Source organism: Gobio gobio (assembly GCF_949357685.1).
Source record: "Gobio gobio genome assembly, chromosome: 4".
Classification (NCBI taxonomy): domain Eukaryota; kingdom Metazoa; phylum Chordata; class Actinopteri; order Cypriniformes; family Gobionidae; genus Gobio; species Gobio gobio.
In genome coordinates, this window is record NC_137100.1 from 26,265,706 (window position 1) to 26,288,601 (window position 22,896).

General features: G+C 38.2%; 1 protein-coding gene across 4 annotated transcripts in view; it reads left to right on the forward strand.

Annotated features, from left to right (window-relative positions):
- Positions 1-22,896, forward strand: part of arb2a (ARB2 cotranscriptional regulator A) — a 227,044-nt gene that overhangs the window by 93,409 nt on the left and 110,739 nt on the right. For all 4 annotated transcript variants that reach the window (XM_079813949.1, XM_079813951.1, XM_079813948.1 and 1 more), the window contains exons 7-8: positions 2,549-2,764; positions 19,033-19,152. In XM_079813949.1, coding sequence (XP_079670075.1) covers positions 2,549-2,764; positions 19,033-19,152 — 336 coding nt within the window. The remainder of the gene's footprint in view (positions 1-2,548; positions 2,765-19,032; positions 19,153-22,896) is intronic.

Sequence of the window (22,896 nt, forward strand, 5' to 3'; positions counted from 1 at the left end):
AGTAGTAGTAGTAGTAGTAGTAGACATGGTAGTATTTTCTCTTCACTTTCATTTTTTAATTAATTTACTACTTGAACTGAGTTCCGACTGCATTCAAACCCTTTTAAGATAATTTAATCTGTTTTACTGTTGTTGGGTAATTTTGTTGTTGTTATTTTTAATAAGCATCCCTGAGACCCACTTTATATTGGGTGTATTTAACTACAATGTACTAACATTTTAATTAATAATTTGATACAATGCACTTATTGTGTAGCCTATATAATTTTTATATTTATATTTTTAAAAATACCTGCATGTAATTACATCTGTAATTAATTTCTGTAATTCATTTATAACTACACCGTTGTGCCTTCCCTTACACCTAACCCTTCTCTTTAACTTACCCATACCACCACACCTGTCCCTAACTTTACCCGTATCCCACCTCAATATCAGCAAAAGTGTTTTTCAATACTTATTCTTTTTTTTTATGTAAGTACATAGTAGTGAAAGCCACCTAATATAGACTGGGACCCATCCCTGTGTTAATTTTGGACAATGTTGGTGTAAATGAGCACTTTAGATTCTATAATAATGGTGAAGAATGCTGAAATCATGCTTTATTGCTGGACAATGATTTATTGATGTGGTAAACATTAGATCAGTGGCATTGCATGAACCTAAGTTCAAAGCTAAACTCCGGCTAGTCAACTTATGCAAACTATTCTATAACATTCGCTTTAATGACATTATTATTTAAAAACAAAAGATAAGAATAGACAACAGAGAGTTTGTTTGTCTTATCAAGGCGCTCTTTCTTTTTCTCGGTCATTTATCCTACCTGCCACCAGTGGGCAGTGGCACCGAGCTCCACTCAGCCTCCCTCACCACACAGTCTCACCACAACACCACACTAAGAGCCGGCCGACATCACTTTAATGACACCAGCCTTCCAGACAGAAACAACTTACTACAAATTTCAACCCCATGTCTGGGCAGTTCAGACTGATAAACATCACCTCTACTTTTACATACCACAGGCTGTCTGACTGAATTTGTATATAAAAAAAGAAAACAAAAAAGAAGGCATTTATTTAATGAAAACCAGTTCAAAGCAGAAATTAATTACGTTGGCTGTATTTTTGTAATTCAATGATCGCATGGATTTTGTGTTGAATGTTTAATATGCATACATTTCAATTTGTTGAATATTTAACTGTAAATTAAATTATGTTTTTAAAATGTATTTAAAGTGTAAATGAGCACATAATAATCTTATATTAGTGTTTTTGGATTAGTTATTAGTTATATTAGTAAAGTGCTGGCGTGAGCTTGTTTGTATTGATTCGATGTGAAAATGCTTGCTTTGCAGTCCATCATGTGAAATTATTATAATTGTTTGCTATTGACAGAAGCTTAATTTTTAATTAGCTGTTTTGAAAATTACACCTTTGTTTCTTTGTTGATGCAAATAGTTTGAAGCGCTTATGTTGGTGAAAAAAAAAATTGTTTGTCATATGCCATATTTCATTGCTTCATGGCTTCCATATTTCACAGTTTCATTCCTTCAAAATTGTGTTGATTAGATATGTTTTATTATGAATGTTGTAGGATTAAGTGCAGTGCTGTGTAAAGAAAATACTATTTATATTTTAGCACAAGTTGTTTTTTTAGATAATTATACTTTTAAATAATACATAATACATACTATTATTCTTCTTTTTTATTCTATGAGTTACATTTGTTCCTCTTATTGTCAAAGAAGTTGTATTCGTAAGCACCATTCATATTTTTCATCCACAGGGGATCAGAATTCACTTTGAGCCACCCGGGAGAAACTTTGCTTTGGTGATTCTCTTCTGCAGGCGTTTGGCTGTGTATTGTGCATTTATTTAGAGCTGGGCAATAAAACAAGCGACAGACTTGTATCATATCTGCCTTCTCTCCAAATAAACACTTTTAATACCACCGAGACACTGATACCATTGAGTATTAAAGGCTTTAAATATGTTTGTTTGTTATTTTTATGTATTGTATGGTATTTCATTTTGTTGTTTCTGTGACATATTTAAAACTTGTGTAAATTCACTGTAGATTTTATTCAGTGTTATGTTTAGTTTTTGATGAATTTAAATTATACATGCATCTAAAAGATTATAATTTTAACTTGAATAATATGTACAGTTAGATTATAACAGAACTCCTCATATTTTCCACAATCAATTAGGAAAGCTGGATTTTTTTTTCTAAATGCAACTCAGTAGCAGTATTCCTTTTAATGCTGAATGTCAGCACACTAACTGAAGCTGAAGCCGAATTTGAGCTCACATGAAAGCAACACTGACCTCCGTTCGCATTGAGAGCCGCTCTAATCCCTCTCCCAATAGTTCACTCCTCTACTGCATGCCACACAATGCCGTGACTCACAGAGCTGGCATACATGCCTCTCCCCGGACACCTTGCTTTATTATGAAGGGCCGGTTTGTTTTGGCAACTCAAGTACAATCAGAAAGAGCACTGGAGCCTGTTTATTTGTTTATTCATTTGTATGTGTTTTGTCTCTCAGGAGGGCTACGGGGTGATTGTGCTGAACCCCAACGAGAACTCTCTGGAGGTGGAGAAGGTTCCAGATCCAGCCAAGAAACCGTCCCCGGATGCCTCCGATGAGCCTGCTGAAAAGAGAGAGAGGAAGGAAGAGCGGGAGAGCAAGAAAAAGAAGGACTTTTATGAGAAGTATCGCAACCCACAGAAGGAAAGAGAGATGGAGCACATCCCGATACGAGTGAGTGGCTGAGGGAGGATGATGGGCATGGAGAGAGAGAAAGGAATATGGGGTGAAATAGAGGGTGAGAGGGGGTTTTAGGCAGCTGAGTGAGTGGGCCACACATGTGCGGTCAGGAGGCTGTGGAGGGGTTTGAATACCATCCAGATTTTTCATCTCGCTTTCTCTGTTTTTAAAAACCAAGAAAAATGGCCTGATGAGCACTCTTCATCCCTTGATGTAATGCCTACCGATGTGCTTGTCCTTTTTTACATTTTATTTTATTTTCTCAGTCATGAACCAATAGGGGGAGGGCATCTCATTCTAGAGGGTATCTGATTGGACTAAAATCTGTGTAGTGCAGGATGAGTCATCGATATAACTTCTCCATTTTCCCAGAAGAGAAATAACTTGCATTGTAAATATGAATTGTGAATTTTGTCCACATTTCAAGTCGCGATAAACTGAAGTATAATAGATATTTTCTTCCATATTTTGATGCACATCCGAGTGTAAAAAAAAAGACAAAAATTGTAGGATGGTTGATTTTGATTTTGAGATGTGGTTGTTGCTCTTTAAGCATACTAAATAACTGTAAAGATTTATTAACTATGACTTTTGACTCAATAAACTCCTAATTTACTGCTTATTTTTAGTTAGTAAGGTAGTTTTTGTAGCGTTTAAGTATTGGTAGGATTAAGGGATGTAGAATATGGTCATGCAGAATAAGGCATTAATATGTGCTTTATAAGTACTAATAAACAGCCAATATCCTAGTAATATGCATGCTAATAAGCAACTAGTTAATAGCGAGAATTGAACCCTAAAGTGTTACCATTAGGAAAGTCTGGCATGGGTCAACAGAATGAAATCTCATGTTTTTAACGGCACAGTTATATTTTTGTATATTAGTATATTTTTGTTTAAAAATGACGAGGTCATAAAAAATATATTTGCAATGAGATCAATAACAGGCATTTAGAAAATAGAGAGCATGAATTTTAATTTCATGTCAACTTTGACTACACTAGCATACAGATGACCTTAAAGCGAACAGACTACAAGCCTCATATCTTTTAAAAGTTTAATTCCATGGCATCTTAGCATGCACAGAAGATATATACACAATCTCTCAAACACACACATTTTTGAGTGTACACTATGCACACCACAGATAGTAAATGCTAAATCAAAGAAATAAATAATTTATCATCCAAAACCATGAGGCAACCAGATGAAAGAAGGAAGCATCAATTGGAAAAATTGTCTCCTGAAAGTTAGCGCTTTGTTTTATCACCATTTGACGGCCACGTCACATATCGTCACACTCCTTGTGCTGTCATTTACTGTCGTTGACTCAGTAGCGGTGTGTGAGCTGTCAACACACTTCTGAGGCTACCTTCACACACACACGGCACGTTGAGGTATAATTATCTGCACTATTAGCATGAAGTCAGCTTTAAAACCGTCATACCTCTCACTTTCCCTCTCTTTGTAAACAAATTCTCCTAATTACTCTCTTTTTATTGCCATAAACTAACCCTGACACCTATCGTCCCTTAATAAATTCTCACTGAGGGCAGGATTCTGTGGTGTTGCCCAGATGAAGTTGTTGTTTTTTTTAACACGCGCACACACAGTCAGAGAAAAAAAATCTATGAAATAGCCATCAGTGAGTGTGAATCTGAGATTTCAACACCTCGTCCATTTCTGAGGCGTTTCATCAGTGTTGGTGTGGTGAATAGAGGAAGTTGCTCTCCAGGCTGCTGTGTATAATGGAAAAAACTCACTGTCAATATCTATAAGAGCCTGGCTACGCTGACATCTTCATGCGGCAATGTGTGTTTATGAGTAAATGATAGCGAAAAAGTGTGTGTACGTCTCCAATAGGAGCTGCAATACCCTAAGTAGGAGGAAGGGAAGAACCCATATTAATGTCTTAATAAATATTTCAGCTGGGATAGTTTGGGATTCATATAATGAGAAGACTTAGCATCTCTCTCTCTCTCTCTCTCTCTCTCTCGCTCCTCCTGAACTCAAGTCTAGCAGTATGAGATTGTTAGTCCAGTTCTGCCGGATGGCCTTGCAGTATTCTGCACTCTGACGTCTGCCTGCTTTCCACTCGGACGCATTATGCAGCTCCAGACCGGAGCGAGCTGCGCCAGCACAAGGACGTGTGCTGATGACTGTGTCTCTCTGACTTATATGTGTGCTTGTGAATTCCTGTAGGGAACATTGAAATACTGTTGCCAAGTTGAAATGCACGCAAGGTGGAAAAGCTGTTTTGTTTTGAACCACTGCAGGAAAATATTTAAGGGGCTCTGTTGAGATGATTTCAGGCTTTAGTTTATGCGTGTTGCTGGCTTGTTTAGTTTTTATATAACTAATATCCTGCAGCACTTTGTCAGTGGCTGAATGGCAGTGTAATGATTCAGCGCTCTGATTTAATTTTCTTTGTATACTTTGAGATCATGTATGTTTGTTAAGGGTTTGTGTGTATAGTCCTTAAGTGATTATAGTTGCATAAAAACATTGATATGTTGGAAAGACCTCCATTCCATTGGAAGTACTTTCATAACATTTACAAACATTATTAGTGTTGCTTGTTACTGTTTCTAATAATATGTATTGTTTTAATGTTTTTCAAATCCCTTACCCCTAAGTATTAAACATACGTAGACCCAAGAACTTTCTAGACACAAGAATGATTCTCAAAAAGTTTTTAGCAATCACATAGCAATTCTTAATTGAATGTATAGATTATATTATATTATAATTTAGTATAATATTGCTTTACAGATCATTAATGTAAATCCATTTATCTACATTTACATTACATTTACATTTATGCATTTGGCAGATGCTTTTATCCAAAGCGACTTACATTGCATTCAAGGTACACATTTAACATGTAACACATTTAACATCTAGACATGTAATGATAGTTTTGTTAAGAAGTTTTCCATAATAATAATGTTGTTTCTTGTGACTTGTAGTGACTTGAACCAATATTAATGTACTTCGACACAATCTGACATTACAAACACGTTTTTGGTAACTATTAACCATCATTTTAACTAACAATGAGCAATTTATTTGTTTAGTTAATTAGTTAGTGAATAAAAACAATTACATTAGTTTAATAAAAATACATACCTTTCATTATTAGTTCATCTTAACTCAAGTAATATTAACAAATACAACTTAATAATGAAATGAACATTTACTAAGATTAATAAAACGCTTTAGAATAATTTTTCATTGTTAATTCATATGCTGATGTTAGCAAATGGAACCTTATTGTAAAGTGTTTATAGTGTTTTTCTCTTATAAAGTAACTGAATGTGTTAAGCCGCTAACTACAAAAAATAAGTAGACTATTTAAATTATTTTAAATGTAAGCCTTAATATGTGCTTAAGTAACTCATTGTATATTCATTGGCTTTCTTTCAGTAAGATTCCGTGTTTGGACGAATGTGACACAAGCATCATACACCCACATTTACATGTTTGATAACTAGCACTGCAGCCCTTGTGCAGATTATTTGGTAGTACATTGTGACATTGGTCCAATCAGACTACAGTACTTATAGATCGCTTTATGCAAGTCTACTCAAATCAGTTTTTTTGATGAATCTGTAACTGCACTGATGTCCAGGTACATCAGCGTGTGTGCGCGTCTATATTTGTGTGTGTTTTCTCCTCCTCTCCACCCATCCTCTCAGGCCCTAGAGTAGGAGGCGGGTCACAGCGAGTCCCATTCTCCTAAAGTTTTTAATCTTTTATAGTGGCATTGTACGCGACTGAACCTCCTCTCCTCCCCTCCTTGACTCCCCGTAGAGCACTAGACCACCTGCACGTCGCTCCGGCCGAGCCCTGCAGCTCCAGGCTTTGGTAGCGCTGAGTTGATTAATACACTTCCTTACCCCCATTAAGGAGCCCTTAACTGCCTTTAGCACTCTAACTTTTTAGCACCCCTCGGGTTGCGAGCCCCCAACCCTGCCTAATCTCCCCGCGATCTTACAGATCACAGCCCCAGCGGCCCACGTCTGCTGACGCCGAAAAAGAGGGGTGGACATGAGAACCGGGGGGCCGAAATAGTGGGGGTGGCATACAAAGTTTTTTTGGGAGTTCACTTTACTCTGAATTTGAGGCCTAATCCAGTTACCTATTTTCTGTCAGCCAAGCGGAGGAATAGCAAGAACAAAACCCACATTCAGAGCTTAAGAAGCTTCCAAAGATTTCATTCAGGCCTGAGCGGTCCCGGCTTAGGGCCCCAGCCCCAAGGGGAAAAGAGCAAGTGGACAAAAAGCCCAGTGCGCTCAGCCTTTCTCTAAAGCACCACTTATTTTTGTAAATGACTAGAATCCTTCTCCTAACACTTTTTTTTCCCCCCTCACATTTCTTATTGTTGCTTTTTTTTGTAAAACGTTCCGGGCGCGAGAGAAAGGGAGAGCACTTCGTCAAACATTCAGACGCAGCAGCTTGTGGGAGGTGTTTTTCTTTTCATTTCTTGCTCTTTCTATCTCTCCGTTTATTCTTTTCTTAAGTGCCTGCAGAACTTTAAGTGTCAGATCCTTGTGGAGATGGCATGAGTTTATTGAACGTTCAAGAACGCCATCGCTTTCATACACCATGTACGCTATGACCTAACACGAGAAAAATAAAACATCCATTGACACTAGGCCTCTGCTTTACATTGTTTTGCAACACAGTTCTGCCTCTTGTTGCATTTACCGTGAAATGATTTCCTAGGCAGTAACATTTAAGTGTTGGATCTGTTAGCTGGCAAATAATGCTGGAAAATAAAAGGATGGCCTTTATAGTTGTGATTGAAATGTTCTGGGTTGACGTAATCCAGCACAACACATTGGGCCTTGTTCATGAAACGCTAGCATAACTGTGTAACTCATTCATGCAACATTTTTACGTGCAGTTTACACAAAAATTTGCTCTGCTCATGTGTTTTTTTTTGTTTTTTTTTACACGAGATTGTTCTTTGAGGGAGCACATGCCTGATAATTAACATACTATATAGTCAAATATATCCACATAAGGGCTTTTCAAGCAGCCTAAGTATAATAATAAATGGTAACACTTTACAATAAGTTTGTATTAGTTAACATTAGTTAACATGAACTAACCATGAACAACACTGTTCAGCATTAGTTAATCTTTAACGTTACCGTTTTTCAAATAAATAAACAGGTAGACTTTAACATTGTGTTTGTACACCGTACACTGTGTTTTGTGCACAAATTTGTCCACGCATAGTTAGTGAAGGAGACCCATTGTGATTTGAACACATTTTTGTGTGACCAACTACAACTTTTAGTAGTATGCAAAAGAAATACCTCTCTAACATTCCACAGTACACAATATATGTTATACACCTTGCATATGATTATGAATGAGAGCATGTTGTCCCTAAAAGGTGCTCCAGAATCATATAAAGGTGTCACCGTTGGGGCATTGATGGGATACAAGCATCAGTTCATGGGGTTACTACTGGTGTTCCTACTTTGTGTACCTCTACTGCGTCCTTCGTCTCCACAAGAACGACATCCATTATTTATCCCTCGTCTTCTCTCTCCTGTTCCCCCGGGGACGAGAGGAATCCGTGTTTTGGAGATGTACTGTTTCCCAATGCCTGGCTCGTACAGTACATCCCTAACCTACATGTCCATTAGATATGGCCCCGCCGATTCAGAGATGTCAAGAGACTTGTATTCTGGCTCGGGTTGTATCTGCCTCAGTCAGTGTTCCCGTAGTTCAGGGACATTTCTGGAGGTCCTCTGTGTGTATGTGAACTTTGGCCTTGAAGACCTTGCACATAACCCACATTGCCAACACAAGCGTGGTGACCGGACGTGCCTTAATTAAACTTCTGAACTGGTGATATGACCGCAGCAGAGGTCAGAATCACAGGTTATGAGGTTCTTTACGAGGTTCGTCTGCTGTATTGCGTGAGTGTATTTATTTATTTTGAGCTCCACTGACTTATACGCTGGGACATCTGTTAGCACAAGTGTTTTTTATATATATAAAAAAACACAGGCTTAATGCAAAGCATTGTCATCATATATAGAGTATAAATAAATAAAGCATCCTAGATAAGCATGAACTTTGCATGGTAAATGTTTGAGTAAGATTGTTCGATTATGCGCAAGTTGTGACAGTTGTTTTCTTTAGTAGTAGACAGTTAGTGTGTATTTAATTTTGTTCGCTTGCATAACTTAAACCATTTATAAACCGTAATAGTGCCTACTTGCAGAAACCTTTTATTTACTCACATTTGGCACGTGTAGGGCGTTAGTTTTGGAACCTGGTAACATATGATTCATATAGACCCCTGTTTATGTTTTACAAATTACAGAGTGATTTAGCATATTATGAAACCTAGAAAAAAAATACAACTAAACAAATATTGGCAAAGATGATTCAAGTGTGTGAGTTTGTACATACATATACAGACAGAGAGATAGAGAGAGAGAGAGAGAGAGAGAGAGAGAGAGAGAGAGAGAGAGAGAGAGAGAGAGAATGTGAATTGTGTGTCTGAGGCAGCTGTCTCCGTGTGCCTGCATGTACGTGTTGTCCTCTGTTATTTTTGCATATGAACTGCTTGTCAACCCTTGCCACCGTCTGAGATCTCCTCTCTCTGAAGCCGTGCATTGTAACCGCTCTCGGGGCGAATCCCGCTGTAGCTCCGCTCAGATGTCTGCTCCCAATCTTCCCGTTAGGTCAACCAAGAAACACATCCAATCTGCTGTCAGAAGCCAAACCAAGGGCCTTCACAGCAGGCCTTCACAACCAAACGACACACGAACCACTGTCTGTGCCTTCTTCCCCCTAACATCAATTAAAGCGAGGCAGTAATTTAATCTGACAATCACAGGCTTTGAGTGAGACAGGTTGAGATGTCACAGAGATGACCTTTCTGCCCACATGCAGCCAAGAGCTGTCTTTTGCCTAGGCCTTTGTAGTTTGTTAATGAGATATTGATTTGAAACAATGCACTGGCAAATTTTGTTGAGATTAGCTCCATGCTAACAAGGTCACAGCGCTGTGACAGTACAGTCTCGTGTTTATCAGCACCATACCTCCACCTCCTTTCTTTAAGAACCCTCTTAGGGGGTCTGTAACCACCCCCCCCCCCCATGTCTTTTTAATTTCCTGTTTTCCCTAAGCATGTTGATATTCTGCCCACATCTTCCCCGTTGGCCTCGTTTGTCATCTTACTGGCTTTCGGTGGTCTTGCTAGTCGTTAATTACTTGTGATTTTCAAGTCATCTCCTTGGTTCATGTTCTCTTCCCCCTTTCCCCTCCGTTAGATATGAGGGCTCTCGCCGCGGTCACACTCTTTTCTGAAGGAGCACCTTGTCTGGAACTGGCCAGGTGTGGACGGCAAATCTGCAGGAAGTGAGTGCCAGTGCTCGTTTTGCCAGCCCAAGGCGTCTAGTGTTCCATGCATGGTAGCGGCGCTATCAGGAAGTCCACGCGCCGCCATGAAACCCAGTCTCAGCCTTATCCGAGTATACAAACCCAGCACTCACACTGCCAACTTTCAAATCCCTCAGCATTATCGGCTTTCCCAGACTCCTATTTCTTACTATCAGTCCGCGGTCTCTGTAAACGCTAACCATGTGGAGCTAGCGACAGGCTAACGGACGTTTGAGGCACTTAATGTGAATCTCGGCAAACACCTGGAAAGTAGGTCCACATTCTAATGGCTCCAGTGATAATACAAAACACGCAATTACCTCCTTGGATTGTTTAAGGTTTAATCGTTTAACTAAATGAAAATAATCCCCGGCCATGCTGAAGAGGTACCACTGGTCATTGAAATGTGCTGAAGGGACTGTGTTTCTAGAAAGATTTAGCACGGTTAATTCTGACTGTTTGGATGAGCTTTTTAAGGTGATCTGTGGACCTGCAAAAAGGCAGCTAAATATGAATTTAGCATCAAGTTAAATTGGTGGCTATTTGTAGCTAGCAGTGGTGTAGTTGAGACCAGCTCATTTGAGACCAAGACCAGAAGAGGGCTGAGTCCGATTCAAGGTGTTGGACCAAACCGAAATCTTATTTTCATGGTCTTTCAAGCTCTTTTTGCTTAGTTTGGAAATACTTGAAGAATACATTGCATTGTTTTAAATGAATTTGGAAATATTGCAAGATGAAAATGCAAATCGGGATTCATGAAATTTCACTAGTGTTGGTATTGTGACAACTGAATCACTCCAATTATCACTATTAACTACGGCTTTTGCCTCAATAAACTCCTAATTACTGCTAATTAATAGTAAGGTAGGTTTTGTAGCGTTTAGGTATTGGGTAGGATTAAGGAAGGTAGAATATGGTCATGCAGAATAAAGTGTTAATATGCTTTATAAGTACTAATAAACATCTGATCCTAGTAAGTACTAATAAATATACTAATAAGTATGCATGCTAATAAGCAACTAGTTAATAGTGAGAATTGAACCCTAAACTCAAAGTGTTACCCAATAGTGTAATAATTTTTCGGCCCTGATTCTAAAATTATGTTTGTATAAAAAAAATGTTATAATGTATTTTTTCTCACTCATTATTGATATTATATAGCTTATATATCACTTAACTAATTTGCAACTGTAGATCAGATGTATTTAATTAAATATTATATTTATTAATTTTATTATTATTATTGTTTCCAAACCCTGTGTTTGATTAGTGAGACGTACAAAATGTACAGTGTTTGCAATACCACAGGACCAGGATTGGGATACTACACTGCTCTAAAATCCTTTATGTCTGCATCATGTCCATAGTGCATTGATACATGTTGCTTTTATAGTAATAGTATAAAGTTGTTTCTGCATCATCGCTTCGAACCTGGTGTTATAAATTAATTTTAGGCAAAGTGCCATTGTTCTGCCTTACCTATTCATTCCAGGGTTTTTGTAGTTGTGTTCTATAGAGTCAACGTGGATTGACAGGTGTAAAGTACAAATGAAGAATTTGTTTTACATGGAGTGAGTCTAATAGGTCTGGAGTTACAGGACGCTCAGTTTTGAATCTTCATTGAATTCCTTTTTTCTAAATTCCTTCTAATTGCTGAAAATGAAAGTGAGGGAGAGAAAGATGTGTAGAAAGATTCTGTCATACTACAGAAAAAGTGAGAATCTCTCACAGATGCTGTGCTCACATCCCATGTGCCAATTCAAGGGGTTTGCAGTGTGTGGGACACCTCCATATTACATTGCTCAGATAGTGTGGAGCATCTCCGAGGAGAGCGTATAAAAAAAAATCAATGTAATTAAAGTGTGCTGTATTGAGAAGAAAAGAAAGCAAGAGAAAGATACTCAAAAGCTGCTTTTCCACTGCCGGGTCAAACGGTTCTAAGAAAAGTAAGCAATGGTTCCAGTTGTATTTCTGCTTGAGCCTTGTACAGCACGGTTACAAACCGTTCTGGGCCTGGAATTATCGGCACGGTAGGCTACCTGATTGGCACCGAATGGAACGGTTAAGCAAAGAAAGCGGTTTGGCCCGACGGTGGAAAAGTGCCTGAAGAGTGTGCTATTATAACAGAAGATCTCCATTTAAAGTGATTTCTGAGAAACATGGTTGATATTTGAAATCAACCTAAACAAACACGCCCCTCCCTTCATTGCTCCGCCCCCACAATGCACAAATATGCAATGCAAGAGTGGATGTCTCTTCATCATAGCTGAAGCGAAGCAAAATAATGCTTCACAAAAAATAAAGCGAAGATATTAAACGAACAAACAAAAATGAATCTACAGAACACGAGTATACAAGCAAGAGTTTGTTGTTAGTTGCCAGCAGCACAACAGCTCCAGACAAACAACGGCACTCAAAACTGTCCTGTTACTATAGCTAACATTACAACAACAGCATATCTTGATTCTGTAAAACAGCAAAACTCCCTATTGCTCCACACTCTCTCCTCCCCCTATCATGAATGTATACGCCCCCTACTGCTGATTGGCTATATGTGTGTTGTGGTGCTCAGTCCAATCCACTTTGAACAACGTTTCTCAGAAATTGCTTACTGCCCCTTTAAGGGCCAGAGTCCTCCTCCAATGATATAGAAAAACATTAAAATGAGAAATACATGAAGAAACGGGATAAAAAAAAGATTGTCTTAAATTATATATTACTTAAAAATGTCAAAAAGTACTATACAAAAATTGTGGCGGACGTTACTTCTGTTTGTGAGAAGTGAAATATAAATGATTATTATTATTATTATAATTACCTTTTTAACTCGTCACACCGTATGTAGAAGGTCAAAATGAGCTCATTGCATGGTGGGAGCAAAATTTGGCACTATAGTAATTCAGGATATTGTTTGCATATGGAAAATTGCATACAATGTACAGTATACATACTATTAAGTACAGTGGTATGTTAGCATTCGGTTCCAAACAGCCAGTAAAAACATTGAATGTTCATGTGGATCTACTTCAATGTTAATTTTGAACTGTAATTCCTCTGCATAACAGAGAGATTTTCAACTTTAAATAAGCATAAAAAAAGTATATGGATTTGTCTGGAAACTAACATGAAGGCGGCTGTTGGAAACAATGTGTTAAAATATTTTAACGGCTTGAAAAGTCCTGCAGTGTAACAGAAGTGTACAGTGTGACATGCTGTATTTCATCTTTAACGGTTTTCAACCGCAGTTAGGTCTTTTTTTTTTTTTTTGCATGTTTTTTATTATGTTAATTGAGATACTAGATACTTTTTCATTTGTCACACTGCAGTATTTAAGTTAATTGAAAAATAAATTAGATAAATGAAAATGAAGTGGCAACCAATTACATCACAATTAATTAATAAAAATACAATTATTTCTTATAAACATTGTAAAGCTGAAATATATTTTTTTTAAATATAAAAATTGCTTAATATGAGCAGTCATCTATAAGTAAGGCATTCATAGGTTGACTTTAAGTTTGTCCACCCAATGAGAGACGAGATTTTGGGGCTCTTGTCATTTATTTTTGCAATTGTATTTGTTGACGTTAGCAACGCAGGAATTACACGCTTCTTTTTAATAAAGAAAAGTTAATGTCCATACACTACATACACAGAAACACTGAGACATGAGCAACAGGTCTGCTTACTCTGGGAGTCTTCCAGGTCTTGCACATGCATGGATGAGATGAGGGCTGACAGCGAGAGAGAGAGAGGGTGAACCTGTCACCAGGAGCTGGTCTCTATGGGCATATTGTTTCGCAGGAGCTAATTAACCCTAGGAAATAATTACACAAATATGCAAATGCTGTTTAGATAAGTGTGGGCTCTATCAGAGGAGGTAGTCAATCATAGGGGAAGGGTTGGAGGGAGTCGGTGGTCTGTGTGTGCTTGCGTATGTGTGTGCGTGTGGGCCAGGTGTCAGACTCTGTACGGGGTTGATAAGAGGAGGGGGATGTTACCTGGTTTTATGTGGCATCACCCTTGTGCAACAGTGGAAATGTAATTTATTGAAACACAGTCACACACACTTATCCACAGACAGAACAGCACAATGGTCAGTCTTCTGTTTGCTTCACCATAAAATACCTCCCAAAATGCACATTACTCTATAATAACAACTTGAAATTGCATTTGTAATTTGTAGATTCGGTACTTGATTTGATCAATGTCAGTTTGATTCAGGCCCGGTTCTACGGGGGTGTTAGAGCAAGCAAGCAAGCGCACCCTCAGTTGATACTGTAATAATATATTGGCAAAACAGATTTGGAAAATGCTTCAGTGCATATTTGTGTTTGCGCTCTGGAGAACATCAAATGTATCTTTCTACAACGTGTTTTGCAGCGGTGAGCAATGCATCCAATCACAGACATAGTTGTTGATCTCTTGAACGCAATGGCCAATCAGTGTTTAAGTTAGTCAGATTCAACTCACCGCTCAAAACGTGAGTTTTTATACAGAGCTGAGTTATGCAGGCTTGCGAAACCTCTCATTAACAAACTAATTGTAGAAACGATGCAAGTAAGAGATTTATTGTGCATTGTTGGCAGGTTCATTGATTATAACGGAAGTTTGTGAGATCGGGATGAACAGCAATTTTAGTGATTGTAAAGGGAGCGGTCTTGGCTTGCTTTCGAGGCTACAGCCTATAAATATAATCCGTTGAATAAAACTATTGTTTTTCATGCTGCTAAGAGGACCGGCGGCCAGTTGCATGCTGCAAAATTTCGGAAGCGACATCTACATATAAATGCTGGATTCAATAATTGCACCCCATGAAACATTATAAAACAATGCAGTTCATGACCGCGTGAAATGTCTCACTGTACACTGCTATGGTGGAGCTGTAGCTTAGCCTACATCTGCACTTTACTAGAGCACCCTCAGTCATTTCAGAAGCACTTTTGTAACTTTTTTTAATTTAGTTAGCATAGATACTTTCTTCTGAATTCTGCCAGCCACTCGGAACACCCTAGCAACCACATAGCAACGCACTGACATCTATCCACACCACCTTATTAATATGGCGGCTAGCAGAACTTTCTTGTTTTTCCCTGTCCACACAGCCTTGGTTACATCAGCAGAATTTTTTTTTTTTTGTTCTATCATGTACTGATGAATTGTGTACAATAAGAGCGTTTATTAATTGAGGATGAATAAACAAATTATACTGGCCTCTACACCTCTTTGTGGTCGTGTGTACATGCTTGCTCGTGTGAGCACAGAGAGCTTTATGAATATGAAATGCGCTGCACTGCGATGATGACTCAGCTTTGGTTCTTCAAAAAGCTTTGATGTCTTAAGGGTGTGAGAGAAATGCATGTAAACTCGTCCCCGTTTTCACCGCCATGCACCCACCGCCCAGCCGTCCAAGGAGATCTGGGCTCAGCGCTTTCCGCCAGTTGCATCACGCCGTAACCCCCCCCCCCTCCCACCAGCCTGTTTATTTACTTTCATATTTGTGTCCCCTCGCCAACACAAGCCATCTCTGTGACAGGAAATCTCTTCCCTCCTGCCAGCTCCTTCAGCTCTAATTCACTTATTATTGTGCTTTTCAAAAAGCTAATCAATGTGGGAGAGCTGATGCAAGATCATGAGAAAAAGGCTAAATGCAGGGCAAGGCTGCAAACTTTCGGAAGCTGATTGCGACAAGGCCAAGCTCTCTATATCATGCAGCTGTGTAGCTGCCTCTGCCGCATTCGTCGTTTTATGTCACCGACACCCACGTTCACTCACTTGTTGCTAGCGATTTTTCCTCTAATTTAGTTGTTATTCTGCATTTAAATGATTGCCGCATTTGCAAACAAACACACAGATCGATGTTGCATGCACCAGTGAATGAATGCCCTTTTTCTTCTCTCTCTCTGTGTCTCTGTCTCTCTCTCTCTCTGTCTCTCGCCTCACATTCGTAGAGCGTTATAACCCCAGGCCAGTGTTAATTACGAGTGTTGTGTTTGTGCCCTGCTTGTGTGACCTTCCCATGTAGGCCGATTATGTGTTTATCGCTCGTATAGAGGCCGTATTGATCAGTCAGTGGGGGTACAAATTAAGATATAAACTTGACGTCACACAATCTATTGAGTTTTGCATCGGAGGCATTTGCAGTATGCAAGAATCATTGATTGAGCAAGATAAATTTAACTGAGTGAATGTGGCTGTATGTTTTTGGTTTGGTTTATGGGCGCACGTCTTCAGGCAGTCTCTAAATGAAAGAGGTCAAAACGTATTTATTTTGGTTTATAAAAATAGAATATATTTTATTTATTATAATATTTTAATTATTTATAATTGTACTATTAATTATTTTATATTAATATATTTTAGTGAGTTAATTAAATGGGGTGTCCACATAGCTTTTGTCATATAATAAATCTGTCCTCATGTTTTTGAATGCTAAATAGGTGCCATGAACATGCAAATGTGGGTGGTTCTGTGAAAGCTTTTTTGTACATTCATTTCAATAGTTGAATTTAGTCCAAAAGGTTTTTTTGGACTGGAGAATCTTAGTTTTGAAAGTTACTGTATGTTTTCATTAAGGGTGTAGCGATTTACGTTTACGATATACTCACGATTTGATACAAATCACTTGTCGGGCTATCACCAGACCAAGCTCAATTTAAGATAGAACATTGGTCTTGGGATTCTGCTTTGTGTTTTCTACAGTGATAAACGAGCATAAATTAAATGACTCTGTACGCAATTGGATAGTCCTTCAACTAGGGCTGTACGATTAATCGAAAAATAACCGAAGTAAACCATTATTTCGGTTTTCACGTGACTCCGCCCCGTCAGTCACATCAAGTGCAGTTTGCAGGCACACAGAGAGATGCAGGAGCGGTTATCTGTGCTTATAGATGCTCAGAATCACTATAGTAACTGCATGTTTTACACAGTTTATACAGGTCAGTTAATTGCTGTTCTTATAGCCTACACGCTGACACACACACACACACACAGACGGCGAGCGCAAGCCCCGAATCCAGATCGCTTTCACTTTCGTGCTCATAAAGTTTGTCAAGTACATGCGTTTAAAGGCTTGTCAGTTTCAACATTTAAAGCAATTGTGCACTATTCAAAAACAACAATACGGACAATGTATCCGTTCAGGGCTCAGCTTTTTTCTGTGACACAGAGAGCCGAGCCGTGTCACGTCTCTGACAACGCGCGCGCCCTGAAGGCAGACCTCTATCACCTGCGTCCTCACAAAGCTTGTCATTTGTATGTGGTTTAAGCCCTGCCAGTTTTCCACCATCAGATGTGTATTATGTTGAACTAATGCCTGATATATTGTGACAAACGAACAGTCAGACAGAAGCTCGCACATCACGCGAAGATCGCGCGCTTTGTCAACGTTGTCCTGTGACTAAAGTAAAGTCACTAAAGTAGCTTAGAAACTCAACCGTTATAGGCATAGATTTTAATACCTTTGAAGTAACTACAAACCACAGCTTCATAATGAATAGAGACGGTAAGAGTAATTCACACACAATCACTCTCTCATTAATGCATTCAAATAAATGTAATGTAGGCCTACTGTGTTAATGTATCTGTATATGATGTACAACAAGCAGAAATCTGCCCCATAGACAATAACTGCTGAAAGAGAACCATTTCCTTCAAGTATTTTAAAATCACAAAGAAATACACTTTTTCATTAGAAAAAAAATTCCACCTTTATTAGTAGAAAATATTTACAGTACAAACCTTATCAGGAACTTACTCAAAAACCTTATGAGGGCAAAAAAAGAAAAAAAGAAAGAAAAATAATCGTTCATTAATCGTAATCGAGGTAAAATGTTCAATTAATCGAGGTTTTTATTTTTGGTCAAATCGTTACAGCCCTACCTTCAACCAGTCAGACCAAAGAGGCGTGATATATGAGCATAATTCAAATGACTCTGTATGCAATTGGATAGTCCTTCATATTCCCCCATTGCATTATATATTATATTTAACATTATATATAGTCGTTTAATGTAGTAATGTCACTTCATTGTATTCGTGTTTTCAATGCAGGCATTCGTTGGATCTCTTACACAGCTGCAAATGCACAGACTGTTCCGCCTCTCCCGCTATTAATGCACTATAGGCTACATATAAGAATAATCCAACTAAAACTCTTTGAATAAAACTAAACGTGATATGGTGATTTAAATGATGTTTGCGCTTTCACTTTGAGGAGTGCTGTTCCAGCGTGTGCTCTTCAGATGATCAATGCCGTCAATCAGTTCTAATCGCAAGGAAGCGTGTCAAAATGACTATTCCCAAACTGTAAATTGTTAGTTCATACAAAAATTAAAATTCTACATTTACACACTCTCATGTTGTTTTCGCGTGTCACACAAGCATATACAAATCATCTTTAAAAATATTAGCCTATTGTATCTGCTGAAACTAATGTGCTGCTTTATATTTTTTGTTTGGACTTTAAATGCAGGGACAGAAATCTCTCAGGTTTCATACAAAATATCTTCATTTGTGTTAGGAAATAAAACGAAAATCTTATAGGTTTGAAACAATTCGAGGGTGAGTACATGATGACAGAATTAACGTTTTTGGGTGAGTTATACCATATAAAAGCAGTAAGCCAAGCCTTGGATAAAACTAACACTATATCGTAAATCATATCGTTTTACATCAATGATCAATAACGTCAAATTTTTATAGCTCGATATAACAATGTATCGTTACATCCCTAGTTTTCATTGGTATATTGAGCTTGTATTTTGAAATATCATGGAAACTTGTATTTCTCATTAAATGACTTGTGTGACCCTTTAACTTAAATTATTCTCACTCTGGCTTTGCAGGAAAACAGCTCTCCGGAGGAACACACACTTTATGTGTGGGACCACTTCATCTCTAAATCACTCGCGAAAAACATCTTCATCGTGGCACACAGCTATGGCGGCTTGTCATTCGTGAATTTGGTGAGTATTTGTTAGAGGTTATTATTATGAAAAGGCCTCCCCTTCCACCCCCTCAACACACACAGTTGTCTTCACCAGTGGGAAAAGCAGCAGAAGAGAGAGTGAAATGATTAAAAATAAATAACGCTTAGTTTCTTTGAGAAAGTGCTGCTTTTGTAAACAATCCAGTTCATCTTTGTCCTAAGGCACTATCCACTTCCTTGAGTGGGAGGGAGGGATGAAGGAAGAATGAGAAACTGCAAAACTACAGCTCTGTTAAATCATGTAGACAAGTACGCATAACATCAGACCCTGAGAGGAAAGAAAGAGATGGTATGGTAGATGGGCAGTCGGTCCCTGAGTACATGCCAACGTTAGAAAGACAGAAGATACACATTTGAATCTTAAATAGTCTCTCATTGGACTTAAAAATACAGCCTTTCTGTTTCATGTGAATGGTTAAAGGTTTTATTGCACCTAAAAAAGGAACATTTGGTCATCGTTTTTCTCATTCTTTTTTTTTTTCAAAGCCGAGTTAAAAAAAAAAACCTGCGGTTCATGTTTCTGAGCGGAATTACCATGCTATGTTTTTTATATACATATATAAGTTTGTGCAATTATGCAACTAGACTAAATGTTTGCCATTAACCTTAAAATGTAATGGTAAAAAATGGTGTTTTAATAAATAACAAAAAACCCCAACATATTATAATTAATTGTAATCTAATAAAATTTTGGGCATTTCAATAATACCGGTGGCCTATATAGACATCCTTATTTTTAGTGCCTTTCATAAACCTTCTATCCTCATTTTATTTACCGTTGCCTGTTCATAGATAGTTATTGTTTTCCCTCACTGTTATGCTTATGTTTGAGAGGATCTCGTCTTCAGGTTAGAACATTGTCCTACATTAGCATTCATTGTCCTACATTGCATTCTCTTAAATGGTTCCAGTGTTTGAAGAAAGTGTCTTTAACAAACTGTTAGTAGTTGGGAGTTGATTTTCAGTCCATCTGTGAAAGGGTTCAAGGACGTATTTCTGGAGACTCTGGAGACTGGAAATTGGTGCAACTAGATTTGGTTACACTTTCTTTTAGGTGTCCTTGTTACAGTGTAGTTATACATTTAAGTACTAAGTAATAATAATTAACGATGGCCCGGTTTCACAGACAGAGCTTAGATTAAGCCAGGATTAGGCCTTAGTTCAATTAGGACATTTAAGTAGCTTTTATAAACGTGCCATAGGGAAGAAGAAAAAATGTATCTTGAGACAAAACAATGGCAATGACATAATTTAAGATATGTTTGAAACAACATGAGGGTGAGTACATGATGACAGAATTTAAATTTTTGGGTGAATTATACCTTATAAATCCAGTAAACTGAGCCTTGGATAAAACTAACACTATATCGTGAATCATATCGTTTACATCAATGATACATAATGTTGCATCCCTAATATTCATTGTTATATTGAGTTTGTCAGTGCAAGTTGCTTTCAGTTAAGACAGCTTAAACATGCGTTTTAGTCTGGGACTAGTCTTAAGCCTTGTCTGTGAAACCGGGGGTACGTGTACTTTCTACATTATTAGGGTTTGTTTTAGGGTTAGTTGCTTGTAATTATGCATGATTTACTGTTATCCCTGTAGTAAGTACATGTAACAGGGGAACTGTTTTACACTGGATCCTTAGGGGATCTTGGTGGCTTCACGTTTAATTCTTTTGCATTACATTTGCGCTTTTTCTTCTCAACACATTTTTCATCCCACCGAAGATGCTGAAATATGCTGCCCGGTTTGAAGTCACTCATGGCGAATGCCATTGGTTGTTTCACGTGCTCGATCTCAACTCAGCAAGAACTATTTTTGAGAACTAAAAGATTTCTAGGAAATTATGTTTTGGTCTGTTTCTCACACATTGTATGATTTTAGAAGACTTGGAATATAGTCTTATTAGCTAAAGTGTTCCTGTACATTTCCCTTGCTTTCATTATATTGCCAAAATTATTCCGATGATCCTCTTTTGTATTTCATCGAAGAAAGTCAGTCATACATGTTTCGAAAGACAAAAGGGGAGGTAAATTATGACCAAATTTTCAATTTTGATGAACTAACCCTTTACCTTAACCTTGTGAAGTTTTCAGCTCTGTACCCTGTGTTACATCACCTCTGGGGTCAAGGGTCAGGTAGCTTGTCACAATCTCTACTAGTCTAGGTGTGCGCATTGTAAGGACAGAGCACTCTGTCTAACCTTTGACCTAACATAAACGCACACTCTCTGGCTTTCTTTCACACACAATCCTACACCTACATGAGAGCACTTTTCATGAACCCGTTCCACTTTTCTTTGGGAGAGAGAAGGGAGGGTGGAGCGGATGGCCGCGACTTAGCATTCCTCTGATAATTCCAGGAATATGTGTTTTTATCTGAGGCAGGAGTCTCTGTGTTTCGTAATTTGAATATATCTGTTAAATATTTATGTGGTGTTGTGGCCGTGACAGCCCCTCGCTGGTGGAGGCATGGCGGTCTTCCTCCAGAGATCTGTTTAGCCGTCTTTCTCTGATGCATCCCTGTTTTTTCCCTTCCCTCGCTTTCAAACAGACACACAGGCGGAATGCTCACTTAAACACACTATTTCTTATACAAACCATGCTCATGCCTTTCATTGGTTCAGTTGTCTCTGGTATGGAGTGGCAGGTATATTCTGATGATCTTTATAGATATTATTAATGATCATGCATAATATTTAAAGTTAAAGTTGATTAATTATTTTAGCTGCTTTACTTTTTGTAGTTTGGTAGCCTATAACTCCATAATCCTATAACACAATGCCATAAGATTACAGCTTTAAACACCTGACTGTCCACACCAAATGTGACACAGGACAAAATTTGAATTTATTTCATGATTTGAGGTGAATTATCTGTTGTCGCTTTCAGTTTGGCTATAAAGGTCACGCAAAAAGATATTCAAACTCACTATATATATAAATATATATATATATATATATATATATATATATATATATATATATATATATATATATATATATATATATATATATATATATATATATATATATATATATATATATATATATATATATATATATATATATATATATATATATATATATACGCACGCACGCACGCACACACACACACGCTGATCAGGCCACCTTCCTAATATTGTGTTAGTCCCCTTTTGCTGCAAAACCAGCCCTGACCCGTTGAGGTATGGACACCACTAGACCCCTGAAGGTGTGCTGTGGTTTCTGGCACCAATATCAAAGACCAAGTCATGTAAGTTGCGAAGTGGGGCCTCCATGGATCTCACTTTTTTGTTCAGCAAATCCCACAGATGCTCGATTGGATTGAGATCTGGGGAATTTGGAGGCCAGAATTTGGAGGCCAAGTCAACACCTCAAACTCATCGTTGTGCTCCTCAAACCATTCCTGAACCATATTTGCTTTGTGGCAGGGCGCATTATCCTGCTGAAAGAGGACACAGCCACCAGGAAATACCATTTCCATGAAAGAGTGTACATGGTCTGCAACAATACTTAGGTAGGTGGTACGTGGCAGGACCCAAAGTTTCCCAGCAGAACATTGCCCAAAGCATCACACTGCCTCCGCCGGCTTGCCTTCTTCCCATAGTGCAACCTGGTGCCATGTGTTCCCCAGGTAAGCCACACACACACACCCGGCCATCCATGTGATGTAAAAGAAAACGTGATTCATCTGGCCAGGCCACCATCTTCCATTG